This window comes from Scyliorhinus canicula, chromosome 20 (assembly GCF_902713615.1).
Source record: "Scyliorhinus canicula chromosome 20, sScyCan1.1, whole genome shotgun sequence".
NCBI lineage: Eukaryota > Metazoa > Chordata > Chondrichthyes > Carcharhiniformes > Scyliorhinidae > Scyliorhinus > Scyliorhinus canicula.
This window is the reverse complement of record NC_052165.1, coordinates 25,534,000-25,552,990: the sequence shown is the minus strand read 5'-3', so window position 1 is coordinate 25,552,990 and position 18,991 is coordinate 25,534,000. Positions and strand designations below refer to the sequence as shown.

The following is an 18,991-nucleotide window of genomic DNA, read 5'->3' as shown; positions in this document are numbered from 1 at the left end:
GATTCTACAGATGGTGCACCATCACTTCATTCCCCCCACACCTTCCACAAACACAGATACTCTTGCGTCAAAGGGAATGTGCTCATGAGTAGATTCAGGGTCACTAGTCTGATCAATATATGCTCGTGCAGTTAATGGAGGCTGGTGTCAGTTGAGATCGTTGACAGTCGGTGGACTGGGGGAATCTGAGCCTCAGAATGATGATAGACCTCTGGTATCAGCCACATAGAGCCTGGTTATCAGGATCAGTTCGATGGTGCACAAACTCTCTGGACCTCTTGAACAATGCATTGGTGACCTCCTCAATGCAGCAATGAGCTGTTGCCTGGGGGAGCCTGCACATGTTCCTGGTGGATCCCTGGAAGCTGCCGGGTGTGTAGAAGTTCAACTCTACAGTAAAGTACAGTGCCAATAGTATTGGGTGTCATCCCATGGCTCAGAGCTCCTTCTGAGTGCTCTGCACAGGTCAATGCCAATCTCCCAGGCTAATGCCAATCTCCCAGGTCAATGCCAATCTCCCTTGACAGCCACTTCCTTTGTCAGCACTGGTGTTTCAACTTCTGGACATAGATCAGGCCTGTCCTGAAATTTCTGGGCTATGGTTGGCCTTGTCTTAGTGCGGGAATCATGCTACTACTGCACTCGTCATTCTTCCGTGGTCTGCCCAGTGATTGGCCCTCTTACTGCAGCTGCCTTCCTCCCTCTTCATCAACATTCCTCCACACGGCTGTCCGGTAGGACTGATTGGATGAGTCATATCCTCCTTGGTCCAGATACTGCCCTTGCAGAAAATTTCCCAGGCCTTGTTAACACCCCTGCTCCCTGTGACATTGTGCCTATGCTTACCCTGCTGAGAGGCCACTGCTACTGTCTGAAACATCTGCTCCTCAGAAATGACCCATTGGCTCTCAGAGCCAGCCAGTAGATTCATGCTCAGCTCCGCAGAGATGACCCACTGACACTTGCCCACCAATTAGTATTAGCTTCCTGCATCATAGTGACAATGCCCACCTTAGAGGTTTCCTGCTGCTGGTAAAATGTGGATCTGTCTTCAATTTGTCAGGCTTTCCCTCCTCATTTTACACACCCCCTCCCCTTGCCTTGAGCCCTCTTAAGTAGGCCACATTAAATCCTGTAGAATCCGACAGGTGAGAAACACCCATATGACGCACAGTAGGATACAAAGAAAGAGATTTATTATGATACACTACTAAACTCCCACGCCCCAAAGGGTCACCGTCCCCGACCTGCATCTAGGCCGGGGTTTTTATGCCTCGGGGCCTTCCCTGTTAAGGGGGAAGCTTTGCCCCCAATTACCGGGGGAGTTCATACTTGTTATGAGTTAATGGGAACTGGATGATACACATTCCCTTACTTCCCAGGGGGATCACAACAAATTCCACCCTTGATTTATTTGGAATAATTTCTTCTAAAAAAAAAATTCAAATCTGAGTGGTGACTGACTGGGTCTGTGCATAAATTGTGCAAATGGATTTTAAAAATCTCCTTAAAAGACCGCACAGACTAAAGTGTATGGCAAGGAACCAGTGCGTGGATTAGGTTCTGATAATATTGTAAATTATTTGAGCATTGCTTTATAAAAATTATAACTTTCAGAAACATTCCGGAACATATTCCTTTATGCATTACTCTATCAAAGGTGTAATTCAGTGGAAGTATATTATTCCAATTTTGACAAAACATTTGTTAGTTCTTATTTCCCTATCACAGAAAAATGGTTGTCCCTACATGGAATTGTATTTAATCATGTCATTGCTCAATAGAATATTAATTTTCTTATTGGAAGCATTGCATTGTTTGGGTCTTTGAAGTAACTTGCGAAACTCGGCTTTTGATTCTGTGGGAAGCATCTGATGTCAGCAAATTGGTTAAGGCAGAAGCGAAAACATTTCCACAATTGTTTTACTTTTTGTAATCCAGGCCTACTTTAACCAGAAGAAAGGCGACTGTTCTTTACACAAGGTTTTCCATATTGTCATCATGGCTTTATTGGGACTCATGGCGTTTTGGTAAGCAACTAAGCTAAGTATACGTTATGCAGTATTTTGTCAGTTTGTCATTGAAGCTGTGCAAATTAATACTCGGGTTCCAGCCGATGCTCTACCTCCATCAGCTGTCCAACTCTTTGTGGCCTCAGCCAGGGGCAAAAAAATGCATTTTTAACTTGCTGCTCTGCCTCTATCCTTCCTTTTTACTGTTCCCTGGATGGGAGGACAAGCAACCCATTCAAAATCTGTCAACCACTGCTCTTTAATCCATCAATTGCAACTGTAAAAAAGAAGATGTGTATCTGTACACAAGAACTACCTCCTGTTTCACCCTTCCAGCATTGAACTTCCTCTTATAGGGGCTACTGTGGTGTGCAGTGTTGTTTTTAATATTTACTCATTGTGTAGTATACCACCAAAGCTGAAAATATAAGATAGATCAAAATAAAGTAGTGTTTAGCTGATAATCTTAAATTTGATCAATGTCTGTAGATCATAGATGAAAGTAAAGTCTGAGGAAGCTAAGAATTCCACAAGGAAAGAAATGAATTGGAGTTGGATATGTTTAAGACAGGGACAGAACAATAGAATTCATATTATTGAAGGGTAATTGTGCCATTCAATTGCCAGCTTCTCAATTATTTTAAGAGCTTGTAGAACGATTATTGACTTAATAGATGTTGTGTTATGGGTTGTTTGATGTCTCAATTATGAGATCTCAAAATTTGTATGTTTAAACATGAACATTTCATTGGTAGTCTTTAACTATGCACATATTCCAGTCACTGCCATGCCTGGTGCCTCCAGGGTAGCACGGTGGCCTAGTGGTTAGCACAACCGCCTCACGGCGCTGAGGTCCCAGGTTCGATCCCGGCTCTGGGTCACTGTCCGTGTGGAGTTTGCACATTCTCCCCGTGTCTGCGTGGGTTTCGCCACCACAACCCAAAAATGTGCAGAGTAGGTGGACTGGCCATGCTAAATTGCCCCTTAATTGGAAAAAATAATTCGGTAATCTAAATTTATTTAAAAATTTTTTTTAAAAATGCCTGGTGCTTCTGCCATGCATCGTGCTGTTGTCATGCACATGGATTCCTTCCAGACTATTAGGAACATAGGAAGATAGGAATTAGAAGCAGAGGTAGGCAATTTGGTCCTTCAAGCCTGCTCTGCCATTCAATCAGATCATGGTTGATCTCTTCCTGCTCTTAAAGCCACCTCCCCACTTATTCCCCATATCCCTTTAACCCATTTTAAAAATCAGAAATATATCTATCTCCCTCTTGAAACTATTTAACGATTCGTTAGTGCCCATGGCACTATGGGGCAACGAGTTCCACAAATTCACCGCCTTCTTTGAGAAGTAGTTCCTCCTCTTCTCAGTTTTAAATCTACTGCCTCTCAGCCTATATCTGTGACTTTTTTGTTCTATATTGCCCCACAAGGGGGAACATTTGGTCTATATTTACTTTCTCGATCCCTTTTAATATTTTATATACCTCGGTCAGATCCCCTCTCACCCTTCTAGTATACCCTTCCAGCGAGTATAAGCCCAGTCTGTTTCTTTCCTTATATGTCAACCCCTTCATCCCAGATCAATCTGGTGAACCTCCTCTGAACTGCTTCCAATGCCATCACATCCTTCCTCAAATAAGACCAAAACTGGACACATTACTCCAGATGTGGTCTCACCAACACCCTATACAATTGCAACAATACTTCTCTACTTTTATTCTGAGTCTATTGCCATGTGACTCTACACATCATACAGTGGGTGTGCTATCCTGCAGTCCCACATTAACCTTTTCTCTACTGAGCACCTTTGCATTACAATGGCATTCAGGCACACACAACAGATGTATATGTTAAATGTATATGCAGTGAAAAAGAAATCAGGCACAACAGTTTCATCACTCACTAACAGATCATTTCAATTTAACATTAATGGCAAACAAAAGTTTTAAATGTTATTGAAAGATTAACAAACCGTAATTTGACAACAAAAATTGGTCTACATGAGGGCACTTCTTCCATCGGGCAGGAGATACAGAAGTCTGAGAACACGCACGAACAGACTCAAAAACAGCTTCTTCCCCACTGTCACCAGACTCCTAAATGACCCTCTTATTGACTGACCTCATTAACACTACACCCTGTATGCTTCAACCGATGCCAATGCTTATGTAGTTACATTGTATATCTTCTGTTGCCCTATTATGTATTTTCTTGAATTTTGTTTAATTCCCTTTTCTTCCCATGTACTGAATGATCTGTTGAGCTGCTTGCAGAAAAATACTTTTCACTGTACCTCGGTACACGTGACAATAAACAAATCTAATCCAATCCAATCCATGACTACAGAAATATCTGGAAGAAGAATTCAGTTTTGTTTTATTCATTAAACGTTGAGAGGTAATGGTTGTCTTCACTTGTTTGCTTTGTGCCCGTCCAGGACCTGCTTTGATAAACTAAGATTTAGAAGTGTGTTAAAATTTTCATTGCCCGATAGGAGAAGTGAGGAGGAGCTGGGGGGGAATTGGAGGCCGGTTTGTGGGAGGAGGCTCTGAGGAGGGTGAATGCATCTATGTTGTGCACGAGGCTTAGCCTTATCCAATTTAAGGAAATTCACAGGGTGCATGTGACAGTAGCCAGGATGAGTAAGTTCTTTGAGAGGGTAGAAGACACGTGTGGGCGATGCGTGGGGAGGCCCGCAAACCAATGCCACATGTTTTGGGCATGTCTGAAGCCAAAGGGGTTCTGGTTGGGGTTCACAGACCTAATATTCGAGGTCCTGAAGGTGAAGGAGGTCCCGAGTCCAGAAGTGGTGATATTTGATGTGTCAGAAGACCCGGGAGTCCAGGGGGCGAGAGAGGCCGACGTTTTGGCCTTTGCCTCCCTGGTAGCCTGGAGACGGATTTTGCTGGAGTGGAGGGATTCGGGGCTACCAAAGCCAGGGGTATGGTTGAGTGACCTGGCAGAGTTCCCAAAGTTGGAGAAAATCAAGTTTGCCTTAAGAGAGTCAGTTGATGGGTTTGCCCGGAGATGGGAGCTGTTCATCGATTTTTTTTCAAAGAAAATTAAGGTGTCAGCAGGGGGAACATTGGGGTTAAAATGGGGCCAGTAGGTCAGGAGGAGGGGGATGGCAGGGAGGTAGGGGTGTTCGGATGGTTATTTACTTTGTCTGAGATTTCTAGTTGTTCATACTCTTGTGATGGTTCGTGCTTAATATTTATATAAATGCCTTAATAAAAAGATATATTTTTAAAATGTCATTGCCTTATTCTGAATTAAAATAATATTTGTCCATATGAACTCTCTACAGCAATTATTTTTCTATTTACAGTAGAACGGAGAAGTATGAGGGGCGACTTGATTGAGGTTAATAAGATAATCAGGGGAATAGATAAAGTAGACAGTCAGAGACTTTTTCCCTGGATGGAACAAATGATTACAAGGGGACATAAATTTAAGGTGAATGGTGGAAGATATAGGGGGGATGTCAGAGGTAGGTTCTTTACCCAGAGAGTAGTGGGGGCATGGAATGCACTGCCTATGGAAGTAGTTGAGTCGGAAACATTAGGGACCTTCAAGCGGCTATTGGATAGGTACATGGATTACGGAAGAATGATGGGGTGTAGATTAATTTGTTCTTAAACAAATGATAAAAGTTCGGCACAACATCGTGGGCCTAAGGGCCTGTTCTGTGCTGTATTTCTCTATGTTCTATGTTCCAATGAAAAATAGGCTTATTGGATGAATCAGATAAATTTGTTCTACACAGATACTGTTTATCCAGCCATTCCTAATCTTTATATTGTGACATAAAATGTCACTCCGGTTTTGTTCATTGTCAATTTGGTTATAGCAAGGTTGAAGTCAGTGGAACCTTTTCACATTTGCTAACAGAGCACATACATGTTACTATGGTAATGGCTGTATAAATCTCACTAAATGAATAGCAGTGGTTTTTATGATCCTATTTATTTATATCATTTACGACAATCAAAGATGCGTACAAGCTTGGCCTTTACCTACGTCGGCTTAATATCAAAGTCTCTCAGATACCTTGTATAGGTCAATGCCAGATTACTGGTTACAGTTTGGTCTGTTATATTTTCAGAAGTTATTGCATTTAAACAATATACCAGCTTTGATATCCGTTAGCAACAGTTGAAAATAGAACTGCTGATTAGAATAGTTTTGGGACACAAAATCAGTTTATTTACTTTTAAGTCACATTGACTACTTGCAAAGAAAGACAGTTGTTTATTGTATGTACACCGGGATTGTTTCTTATCGGTTTACTATGTGGCAAATAACATGTGCTTTTTGTGACAGTGTGATTTTGATATCTGCACTTTACATACTCACTTTGAATGAAGAAAGAAGTCATGTTAACAGTCTCAATGAAAGGTAAATTCTTTGTAAAATGTTCCCTCCATCTACCTATAAATTTCAGCTCTCTTACCACATGCTCATGTGATTGACTGGACTGCTATTTCTGACCGAATAAAAGACAGTTCTTTAGCTTGTGAGATACTTGCTTCGAAGAAAATAAATCAAAGATTTCCTGCAAATGTGTTAAGTTGGCGGTTTTGTTTACTGTTGCAGCTATATTTCAGAGTCTTTTACAACAAATGAATTTACTGCCTTTACTCCACATACAACGTTGCCAGGTAAATTGTTTCACTCAATGCGTTTGATGCGTTACGTAGAAAAAACATTTTTTCATCAAATTGATTGTAACTTACATGGTTTGCCCATTTTATTCCCTAGCAGAGACTGCAAGTTCAGTTTATACAACAGCAAATATTGAAATTCCCTGGCCTGAAGTAAGCTTCTGCAATATCCTGCCTTGTGTCACTGTGCACTGCTGTGTGCTTCAATCACAAAGAAAGGGCATCTCGGATCAAAGTAAAAATAGGGGCAGCATCAAAGATCATCACCTAACACAAAACCTTTTACAGTCAGGTAAGATTTTATGACTCCTTAATAGTCTTTTAAAAAGAAAATTGGTATTTCACATTTTAAAAAAATTATGCTATTTTTTTTCCCCTCAGTACACTGATAACTGACAGCGGATAGATATTTGTACTTCCATTGAACATGAATTTTGAAAGCCTGTATCACTTGATAACTTTCAAACTGCACGCTAAAATATATGTTGCTGGTGCATTAAAAAGGTTCCACTAATCTTTCGTATCGGGATGGGCGAAAACAGACAGAAGTCACTTACACCACTTAGGCCTTCCTGATTGTTTAAGAATGATTGCAAAGGGCCTTCACTGGCATCATATCCTGGACCCTCGGATGATAAGATTCCAACACTTATCTTGGAATAATTGCTAAGTGGCAGAGATGCTCTAAACTGTGAGGACCACACTTTATTATGCTCAAGGGATGTTACTGTTTAAAATATTTACTTTGAGGAAATAGATTTGAAGAACATAATGAGATGTCCGACTGGCACACCAATATCATTTTTCCCCGATTTATTTTTTTCTGCTCTCTTGGTAAGCACCAGAGTGACATCTGTAATACATCTTCCCTCTCCAGCAGCAGTGTTGCAGTGCTTTATACAGGAAGTAATTTAGGAACATGTAAGAAAAATTGAGTTGGCAACGCTTTCTGTCAAGACGAAGTTCGAGAACACAGTTGAGAGAAAAAATGATGAATAATGCATGCTTTTGAATTATTCATCACTGTTGCCAGAAACCAAAAAGGATTCTTCTCCATAATGAATTTTTTATGTTGGGGAATGTGATAACAAATGCCATTTGGAGAGAAATAAAGCTGTGTATCGTACCACTTATTTAGAAAACTTCAAATATATTTTAATCTAGGTGTCGGATATGTGTTTTGTAGACAAACAGGTGAGATTTGGTTCTGAAGGGATCCCCTCAGTAGTTTGAAAATAATGAAAGAGGGGAGCAAAATAAAATGGTGCAGTGTGGGCACATTGTATTTTCTTATCTTACCAGATTTCAGACGAAATATGAAATATATAGAGTCAATTTCTACTTCCCACTGCTTCAATGCACCACCCTCCCCAAAATCTGTCTTCCAGCTGAATCTTTATCCTCATCTTCCGCCCCACTAGCTTCCGTATTCATCTGCTCATCCTCTTCCACTCCCGCCACCTTCAACACCAAACACAGCTACCATTCCCCTCCCCTTAGCATTCTGAAAGGACCTTTCCCTCCCTGACACCCTGATTCATCGCCCAACACCCACTCTTTTTTTCTGCTGCAGCTTTCTATATAAATTCGGGAGGTGTGCCACTTTTATTTATTATTTATCCAATTATGGGATGTGGGCATCTTTGGCTTAGACCAGAATTTATTGCCCATCCCTAGTTGCTCTTGAGAAAGTGATGGTGAGCTGCCTTCTTGAATATTGCAGTCTCTGAGTTGTCGGAACCACCGCAGTATTGGGGAGGGAGGTCCAGGATCTTAGCGACAGGGAAGGAACGGTGATATATTTCCAAGTCAGCTTGGAGGAGAACGTCCAGGTGCTGGTTTTCCCGATATTTGCTGCTCTTATTCTTCTAGATCAGTGTTTTTCCGGGACACACCCAGTCCGACCTTCGGGACCCACACCACATTCACTTACCTTTAAAGTGACAGGTAAGTCTGCCTGGTCCCCATGATCTCAGTCCAATCAGGTTTCATGACTTGCAGCCAACACAGTTTTGTTTCATTTCCTGCCTACACCCTTCCGCTGAATTTCAGGCTTCTTTCCACCTACCTCTTCCAGTATCTGTTGCTGCCATCCTGCCAACTGCTGGCAATCTATGAACACAACCTTGAAACTCCATCCACTTGTCCTGGCCTCAGGCCTCTCCATTTGAACCATTCTCCAACATTTGACAAATCTGTTAGAATTCTTTGAGGAGGTAAAAACAAGGTTAGACAAAGGAGAACCTGTGGACATAATCTATTTAGAATTTCAGAAGGCTTTGACAAGGTGACGCATAGGAGGCTGTTAAATAAGTTTAAGAGCCCAGGGTGTTAAAGGTAAGATACTGGCATGGATAGAGAATTGGCTGACTGGCAGAAGGAAGAGAGTGGGGATAAAGGGGTCTTTCAGGATGGCAGCCGGTGACTGGTGGTGTTCCTCAGGGGTCGGTGCTGGGACCACAACTTTTCGCAATATACATTAAAGATCTGGAAGAAGGAACTGAGGGCACTGTTGCTAAGTATGCAGATGATACAAAGGTATGCAGAGGGGCAGGTAGTACTGAGGAAGCAGGGGAAGGAATTGGACAGGCTCGGATAATGGGCAAAGAAGTGGCAGATGGAATACAATGTGAGAAAGTGTAAGGTTATGCACTTTGGAAGGAGGAATTTAGGCATAGATTATTTTCTAAATGGGGAAATGCTGAGGAAATCAGAAGCACAAAGGGGCTTTGGAGTCGTAGTTCAAGTTTCTCTTAAGGCAGGTTTAGTCGGCAGTTAGGAAGGCAAATGCAACGTTAGCATTCATATCGCGAGGGCTAGAGTACAATAGCAGGGATGTACATCTGAAGCTGTGTAAGGCTCTGGTCAGACCCCATTTGGAGTATTGTGAGCAGTTTTGGGCCTTGTATCTAAGGAAGGATGGCCTTGGAAAGGATCCAGAGGAGATTCACAAGAAAGATCCCTGGAATGAAGAACTTGTCATATGAGGAGTGGTTGAGGACTCTGAGTCTGTACTCATTGGAGTTTAGAAGGATGAGTGGGGGGATCTTACTGAAACTTACAGGATACTGCGAGGCCTGGATAGAGTGGATGTTGAGAGGATGCTTCCAAGAGTAGGAAAAACTAGAACCAGAAGGCACAGCCTCAGACTGAAGGGACGATTCTTTAAAACTTAGATGAGGAAGAATTTCTTCAGTCAGAGAATGGTGAATCTGTGGAACTCTTTGCCGCAGAAAGCTGTGGAGGCTAAATCACTGAGTGTCTTTAAGACAGAGACAGATAGCTTCTTGATTAATAAGGGGATCAGGGGTTATGAGGGGAAGGCAGGAGAATGGGGATGAGAAAAATATCAGCCATGATTGAAAATGGAGCACACTCGATGGGCCGAGTAGCCTAATTCTGCTCCTATGTCTTATGGTTGATTGTGGGATCGCTTAGCTCTGTCTATTACTTGCTGTTTGAAATGCAAGTTGCGCTGTGTTGTAGCTTCACCAGGTTGACACCTCATTTTTTGGTGTGCTTGGTGTTGCTCCTGGCATGCCCTCCTGCACTCTTCATTGAACCAGGGTTCTCTTTAGAACAGCTGTTCTCTTTATATATTAACGATCTAGATGACGGGACTGGGGGCATTCTGGCCAAGTTTGCCGATGATACAAAGATAGGTGGAGGGGCAGGTAGTATTGAGGAGGTGGGGAGGCTGCAGAAAGATTTAAACAGTTTAGGAGAATGGTCCAAGAAGTGGCTGATGAAATTCAACGTGGGCAAGTGCGAGGTCTTGCACTTTGGAAAAAAGAATAGAGGCATGGACTATTTTCTAAACGGTGACAAAATTCATAATGCTAAAGTGCAAAGGGACTTGGGAGTCCTAGTCCAGGATTCTCTAAAGGTAAACTTGCAGGTTGAGTCCGTAATTAAGAAAGCAAATGTAATGTTGTCATTTATCTCAAGAGGCTTGGAATATAAAAGCAGGGATGTACTTCTGAGGATTTATAAAGCACTAGTTAGGCCCCATTTAGAATACTGTGAGCAATTTTGGGCCCCATACCTCAGGAAGGACATACTGGCACTGGAGCGGGTCCAGCGGAGATTCACACGGATGATCCAGGAATGGTAGGCCTAACATACGATGAACGTCTGAGGATCATGGGATTATATTCATTGGAGTTTAGGAGGTTGAGGGGAGATCTAATAGAAACGTACAAGATAATGAATGGCTTGGATAGGATGGACGTAGGGAAGTTGTTTCCATTAGCAGGGGAGACTAGGACGCGGGGGCACAGCCTTAGAATAAAAGGGAGTCACTTTAGAACAGAGATGAGGAGAAATTTCTTCAGCCAGAGAGTGGTAGGTCTGTGGAATTCATTGCCACAGAGGGTGGTGGAGGCCGGGACATTGAGTGTCTTTAAGACAGAAATTGATAAATTCTTGATTTCTCGAGGAATTAAGGGCTATGGGGAGAGAGCGGGTAAATGGAGTTGAAATCAACCATGATTGAATGGTGGAGTGGACTCGATGGGCCGAATGGCCTTACTTCCACTCCTATGTCTTATGGTCTTATGATCCCCTGGCTAGGTGGTAGTGGTAGAGGGATATGTCGGGCCATGAGGTGCAGATTGTGGTTGAGTACAATTCTGCTGCTGCTGATGATCCTCTGTGCTTCTTGGATGTCCAGTCTTGTGCTAGATCTGTTTGAAGTCTATCATTTATTCAAAACCTACTACATTTATAAAATTTTTGATGAAAGACCACAGATCTGAAACATTAACTGGTTTCTCTGACAGTTGAGCCTTTGAAGCTTTTTCTGTTTTTTATCTTGATTTTGTTCTGGTAAAAATGAGCCTTTCCACAGCAAATTTGATTATTTTGGCCTTCCTAGAAGAAGGTGTATTCTCAGCATCTCTATATAATTTACAAAATGCAATACTTTCACTAAACAGAGAGAAGGCTGTACTGATTGGAAAAACTCTTCTTTTAACTCATGGGAGGGATAAATTGCTCAAAAGATTCCTCCGGAACCACATATCACCTCACCACCTCTCTTGACATCACCACCATCTCTAAATTGTCAGATCACTTGTGCGGCATCCGATACTGGAGGAGTTGTAATTTTCTCCAACTAAATATTGGGAAGAACAAAACTATTAGTTTTTGCTGCTTGTTATTAACTCAGTTCTTTAGCCACTGAATCCACCTCTCTTTCTGATAACAGTCTTGAGGCTGAATCAGATTGCCTGATTCATTACATTTGACACTGAGATAAAAGAGTGATTATTCACCGGTGCCATCAGTTAGAGTGCATTCTCCCATAACATCGCCTGACTCCAACATTGCCTCAATTCTCCTGCTGCTGAAACACATGCCTATTCCTTTCTCACTTGTAGACTTGACTTGACTTTCCCATTTCACTACTGACCAGCCTCCCACTTCCCACTCTCTGTAAACACGAGGTCATCCAAAACACTTTTCTGTCCTAACTTGCACCAAGCCATGTTCACTCATCATCTCATTGCTCACTGAGCTATATTGGCTCCTGGTTGAACCATGCCTTGATTTTTGAATTCCCATCCTTGTTTTCAAATTACTTCATGAGCTCACTTATTTCTGTAAGTTCCTCCAGCCCTACACTATCTGCATTCCTTCAATTCTTGGGCCCTTGAGCATCCATATTTTAATAATTCTACCATTGGCGCATTGCCCTCCGTGCCTAAGCCTAAGCTCCAATGTCTTCGCTAAAACATTCAGCAGCTCTACCTCTCTTTCCTCTTTTAAGATCCTCCTTGAAAACCTACTTCTTTGACCAAGCATTTAATCATCTTCACTAATCTCCTTATGTGATCTCGATGTGCAGTTTTGTTAATGCTTCAGTGAAATCCCTTGGGTATTTTTTGACTATTTTTGACTATTGATAGTTATAGAGATTAAAAGCCATTGAAACTGGCGCTAGATGTGTGCACCACAAATATTCTCCCCCTGCCACCTCCTCAGGCAATGTTCTACTTATTACGTTCAATCCCAGACACATATATTTAATACTTGGATTTCATTAGATCACAATGACGCTTATGATATGAATTGCACTGCTGACATTTAGAGATAACAAGATTTTGAATTCTTCTTTCAGAACTGACAACAAGCCAAGTAGTAAATGTGAAGGAAATTAATAATGGTGATTGTAAGTGAAAACCTTAGTTTTCTTCTGCTCAACAAGCTGATAAATATGTTGATTTTAAAAAGAAAGAAAATAATTCTATGTAATGTTATAATAAAATGTAGTAAGTATTGACTATCAAATAACTTAGTTACATTTTTCCTAAGCTATTTGATGCATTTCCAAGTGAATGAATGCTGGGATATTCCCTCGGCCACCAGGGGAGGTTGTCCTCAGCCACCAGGAAGGACTGGAAGAGCCTGCCCAAAGAGTGGTGTGGGGAAACGTGGTTGATTTAAAGACAGGTGATGCTCTGATGGACAATAGGAAATGCCCCTGAATATTTTATAAAATGATGGATAGATAGATGCAACCTGGGTTTAGACAGCATCTCCAACTTTACAATACTCACTACATACTCAATTATGTCTGAAATGGGCGTTCAACCCACAACCTTCTCATTTACTTCAATACTTCAACAAGGCTGAAGCTTGAATATTAACTAGAGAGAACATCATGAGCATTCTTGGTACGTGATAAATACAGTTGAGGTTGACACAAATTCAAGGCTGTCAAGTGAAGATAATTATTGCCTTCCATGACAAATTCTGATATAATATCAGTATGGTGGGTTTGAAACTAAAGATGATGGCGATACCGTTCCCTCAAGTGGAGTGAAGCTTAGGCTAGAATAATCATACTGGGCCTCTGGTGTAAAAGACTTGAAGGGCCGAATAATCATTCCTCAAATAAATTAATTGAAGTTGCTTTGTGGTGTCGATCTTTCATTGTGCTGTTGTACATTGTCAAATATAATTTTTACTTTTACTGGTATTTTCTCCACAAAGTGTATTTTAATTTCAGATCTGTAAAGGAATTTGTATGTCGATATTAAACAATGATTGGGCAGTTTTAAACACATTTTTGTACTGAAGATATCAGAGTTTAAAGGTTGCTTGGAATATTGATTTTTCTTCTCAATAGAATTTCACTGATTTTGGTTTGTTTTTGATATTAATAGGGTTTGACACATCTATTAGATCATTAAGGGTTATGGAAAGCCAACAACTTATTGATCACCGTTACTGTGCTAAAGGAGTTCATTGTGGGTTAGTTACTTTAAATATTATAGATACAATTCTTTAATGTAATTTTACAAAAGGCAACCAATGTGCTCATATTTTAATTTGTATTTTTTATTGTTACACCGCAAGTCTATCCTTAATCCTAGTTACAGACTGGAAAACCTCGTAGCAATGCTCAATGGAGTTTAACTTGCACATGGTTTTCTTTCTCACAGCTAGGGCAACCTCAGCAGGTCATTCAAGTCATTAACTTTCACTGACTGGAGTGTGCATTTCCCCTGTTCAATCCCTATTTTTTTTCTGATTCTATTCCTATGTTTTTTTCATTTATTTTTTCAGTTTTGTAGTCACTTATTTCCGACATTCTCTGTTCCTGTTTTAATTTCCAGCATTTTTGCTTGTAATTTACATTTATATAGTTGGTAGTTCATTGTTACTCTAGCCCACTTAATATGCTTAACATGTTGATTTTTGGCATAGATTACCAGTGGCACTCTCTAACCTGACAGAGTCGTGGTACCAGTGGTGAGTGAGAGGTACCAATGGTGTGTGAGTGGTACCAGTGGCGAGTGAGAGGTACCAGTGGTGTGTGAGTGGTACCAGTGGTAAGTGAGAGTTACCACTGGTGAGTGAGAGGTACCAATGGTGTGTGAGTGGTACCAGTGGCGAGTGAGAGGTACCAGTGGTGTGTGAGTGGTACCAGTGGTAAGTGAGAGTTACCACTGGTGAGTGAGAGGTACCAGTGGTGTGTGAGTGGTACCAGTGGCGAGTGAGAGGTACCAATGGTGTGTGAGTGGTACCAGTGGTAAGTGAGGGTTACCACTGGTGAGTGAGAGATACCAGTGGTGAGTGAGTGGTACTAGTGGTGAGCGAGGGGTACCTTTCAGGGAACTGGATGATTGAGACCCAAGTGTTTCTTTTTAAACTTGTGCTATAATTACAAAAGCAAAGATCTGTATCTAGTGAACATGCATAAACTAGAAGAGAGATTAGCATTTTTCCTTTTATGGGTGTGTGATAGACTCCGAACAAAAAATGTTAATATTTATTTATCGAATTCAAAGAAAAATTCTTCTGCATAAAAAATTGATTTAGAATCAAACTGAAAGTGATCAGGGGCAGCACGGTGGCCTAGTGGTTAGCACAGCTGCCTCACGGCGCTGAGGTCCCAGGTTCGATCCCGGCTCTGGGTCACTGTCCGTGTGGAGTTTGTACATTCTCCCCGTGTCTGCGTGGGTTTCGCCCCCACAACCCAAAAATGTGCAGAGTAGGTGGATTGGCCATGCTAAATTGCCCCTTAATTGGAAAAAATAATTGGGTAATCTAAATGTATTTTTTTTTTAAAAACTGAAAGTGATCGAAGTAAATAATTGTATCCCATCAATGGTTTTGTGCTGTTGCGACTGTGGAAGTTTGAGGAATGAAACAGGCTAGGGCGAATCATAGAGCTTTTTATGTCTTGGACTGATATCCTGGAGATCTGCAACTTCAACTCAGAAGCAAGAAGTGAAACTTCCAAGAGCTCTGAAGTTGTATAAGATGCATATGGTTCGTTATTGGCTTTTAGAGATTTCATCCTAAGAACGGAGACCATGATTGTAAGCGGTTTGTAGTCTGCAGAAGCAAGAAGAGTTTGGACAGCATTTCCCCAGAGCCTCCAAATGGCTGTGGATGCTGGGTCAATTGAAACCTTCAAGATTGAAATCAATAGGTTTTTGTTAAGTGAAGCTATTGAGGATCTAAGACACCTAAATTGAGTTGAAATGCAGATCAACCATGATCTAACTGAACAGGGAGACTGAATGGCTGACTTGATCCTGTTCTATATTCCTTTCTTTCTATATATCTTAAATTTATGCTTATATGTGAACATGAAGTAATAAAAACATGTGACGTGTGTTTGCTGGTCACAATTTCACATTCTGTTATACTCTACTAAAGATAGTTTCCCCATTGTTACAAAATGGCACTGTTATGTGACCTGGCCTTGTCTGCAGTCATTCGCATGTGTATTGGACTACGCAGTCACATTCCACTAAAGGAATCTCTCACTTTAATAGACAAGAGTTGGCACCTGACTTTTGATAAGTTCATGAGTTCACGTAAACTTGTTTTTTTTTTGAAGTAGAACTTATTGTTAAAACTATTTTTACTTTGGATATTCTAGTCATATAATATTGTTGCCTAAAGAATACAAAGTTTAGTAGCTTTCTGTGCGGTTTGCGTGGCTGAGAAAGGCAATTTGTTTTCAAATTAAAGTGTCATTTTTTCTCCACTTGTCATTCAGAAATGGCAACTATAGCTACATAATTCCAATCAACAAATATACTCCTGTGAATATGAGAATTACTTTGGAAATGAAGTAAGTACAATTATAAGTCTTCATAATTTATTTTCTCTACAAACCAAATCATAATAAGTTTGTATGTACCAATATTAATTGGCGGTCCGATCATCTAGAATTTCCCACCGATTAAACCGCAGGTTTAAATTATTTAGTAAGACTCTTCTTAAATTCTAAGGGACTGGATTTTAATTAAGGATATTCAAAAGTTGTTTAATTATGTTGACTAATAACTATTGAAAGCATAACCAACATTTGTTACAAGGTATCACATAATCTGTTTAATCCAAGGTATTATTTGGTATTTCAGTAAGAAGTCTTACAGCACCAGGTTAAAGTCCAACAAGTTTGTCTCAAATCACTAGCTTTCGGACCACTGCTCCTTCCAGCTGCATTTCTCACACTCATTCCTTAAAACCAGGTGAACAAAGTTTTCTAGACTTTTCTCCAATGGAGAAAAGGCAAGGACCACACAACATCAGTGGAACAGAAGGCATGAAGGCTGGAAATGGCTATTCCCTTTCCTATTAATTAAATGCTGTTGTACAAACAAACAAAATCAGGTTCGCAAAAAGGTCCATTTTAACATTCATGTGCCCAAAGCATTTGCTTAAAAATTTACATTTTGTGATCTATCCATGCATAACATTCATGGACTCATGTACCTGCTCAGGAAGGAGCAGTGCTCCAAAAGCTAGTGATTTGAAACAAACCTATTGGACTTTAACCTGGTGATGTAAGACTTCTTACTGTGCCCACCCCAGTCCAACGCCGGCATCTCTACATCTTGGTATTTCAGGTTAGTAAACAATTTCCGTCCTGCCTATACCCCATTACTAATGAGAAAGTCTAAGTTCCTTTGAGAGCGCAGTTTTTCAATTAAAATGACTGAGGAATTTACCTTGCCAATGGTAAGCTATGCAATGATTTCTAGCTGTCGCTGGGTTACAGTCAGGGGAAAGAAAATGAACAGGCAGACAGTGCAGGGATCCCTCGTGGCCGTTCCCCTTCAAAACAAGTATACCGTTTTGGATGCTGTTTGGGAGGGGATGACCTACTGGGGGAAGGCCCTAGCGGCCAGGTCTCTGGTACTGAGTCTGGCTCTGGGGCTCAGAAGGGAAGGTGGGAGAATAGAAAAGCAATAGTAATAGAAGATTCAATGGTTAGGGGAATAGATAGGAGATTCTGTGGTCGCAAGCAGGACTCCTGGAAGGTATATTGCCTCCCGGGTGCCAGGGCCAGGGATGTCTCGGATCGTGTCTTCAGGATCCTGAAGGGGGAGGGTGAGCAGCCAGAAGTCGTGGTGCACATTGGTACCAACGACGTAGGTAGGAAAAGGGGTGTGGAGGTAATAAACAAATTTAGGGAGTTAGGCTGGAAGTTAAAAGCCAGGACAGACAGAGTTGTCATCTTTGGTTTGTTGCCGGTGCCACGTGATAGCGAGGCTAGGAATAGGGAGAGAGTGCAGTTGAACACGTGGCAGCAGGAATGGTGTACGAGGGAGGGCTTCAGGTATTTGGATAATTGGAGCGCATTCTGGGGAAGGTGAGACCTGGACAAGCAGGACGGGTTGCATCAGAACCAGAGGGGCACCAATATCCTGGGAGGGATGTTTTCTAGTACTCTTCGGGAGGGTTTAAACTAATTTGGCAGGGGAATGGAACCTGGATTTGTAGTCCAGCAACTAAGGTAGCCGATATTCAGGATGCAAAAGTGTGTAGTGAGGCAGTGGGGAAGGGAACACTGACAAAGGAGAGTACTTGCAGGCACGGAGATGGGTTGAAGTGTGTATACTTCAACGCAAGAAGCGTCAGGAATAAGGTGGGTGAACTTAAGGCATGGATTGGTACTTGGGTCTACGATATGGTGGCCATCACGGAAACTTGGATAGAACAAACCATTACAAGGGGACATAAATTTAAGGTGAATGGTGGAAAATATACGGGGGGATGTCAGAGGTAGGTTCTTTACCCAGAGAGTAGTGGGGGCATGGAATGCACTGCCTGTGGAAGTAGTTGAGTTGGAAACATTAGGGACCTTCAAGCGGCTATTGGATAGGTACATGGATTACGGTAGAATGATGGAGTGTTGATTAATTTGTTCTTAAGGGCAGCATGGTAGCATTGTGGATAGCACAATTGATTCACAGCTCCAGGGTCCCAGGTTCGATTCCGGCTTGGGTCACTGTCTGTGCGGAGTCTGCACATCCTCCCCGTGTGTGCTTGGGTTTCCTCCGGGTGCTCCGATTTCCTCCCACAGTCCAAAGATGTGCAGGTTAGGTGGATTGGCCATGATAAATTGCCCTTAGTGTCCAAAATTTGCCCTTAGTGTTGGGTGGGGTCACTGCGTTATGGGGATAGGGTGGAGATGTTGACCTTGGGTAGGGTGCTCTTTCCAAGAGCCGGTGCAGACTCAATGGGCCGAATGGCCTCCTTCTGCACTGTAAATTCTATGATAATCTATGATTAATCTAGGACAAAGTTTCGGCCCAACATCGTGTGCCGAGGGGCCTGTTCTGTGATGTATTTTTCTATGTTCTATCAGAATTGGCCTGTTTTATGCATGGATAGATCACAAAATGTAAATTTTAAAGCCAATGCCTTGGGCACATGAATGTTAAAATGGACCTTTTTGCGAATCTGATTTTGTTTGTTTGTACAACAGCATTTAATTAATAGGAAGGGGAATAGCCATGTCCAGCCTTCTAGCCTTCCGTTCCACTACAGTTG

At 41.6% G+C, this 18,991-nt stretch overlaps 1 protein-coding gene across 4 annotated transcripts in view; it reads left to right on the top strand.

Annotated features, from left to right (window-relative positions):
• LOC119955316 (myelin regulatory factor-like protein) overlaps positions 1-18,991 on the top strand; it is a 67,221-nt gene that overhangs the window by 38,688 nt on the left and 9,542 nt on the right. For 3 of the 4 annotated variants that reach the window (XM_038781406.1, XM_038781404.1, XM_038781403.1), the window contains 7 exons: positions 1,942-2,030; positions 6,345-6,419; positions 6,618-6,682; positions 6,783-6,977; positions 12,807-12,857; positions 13,855-13,942; positions 16,206-16,280. In XM_038781406.1, coding sequence (XP_038637334.1) covers positions 1,942-2,030; positions 6,345-6,419; positions 6,618-6,682; positions 6,783-6,977; positions 12,807-12,857; positions 13,855-13,942; positions 16,206-16,280 — 638 coding nt within the window. The remainder of the gene's footprint in view (positions 1-1,941; positions 2,031-6,344; positions 6,420-6,617; positions 6,683-6,782; positions 6,978-12,806; positions 12,858-13,854; positions 13,943-16,205; positions 16,281-18,991) is intronic. The other variant, XM_038781405.1, reaches the window with a different exon arrangement.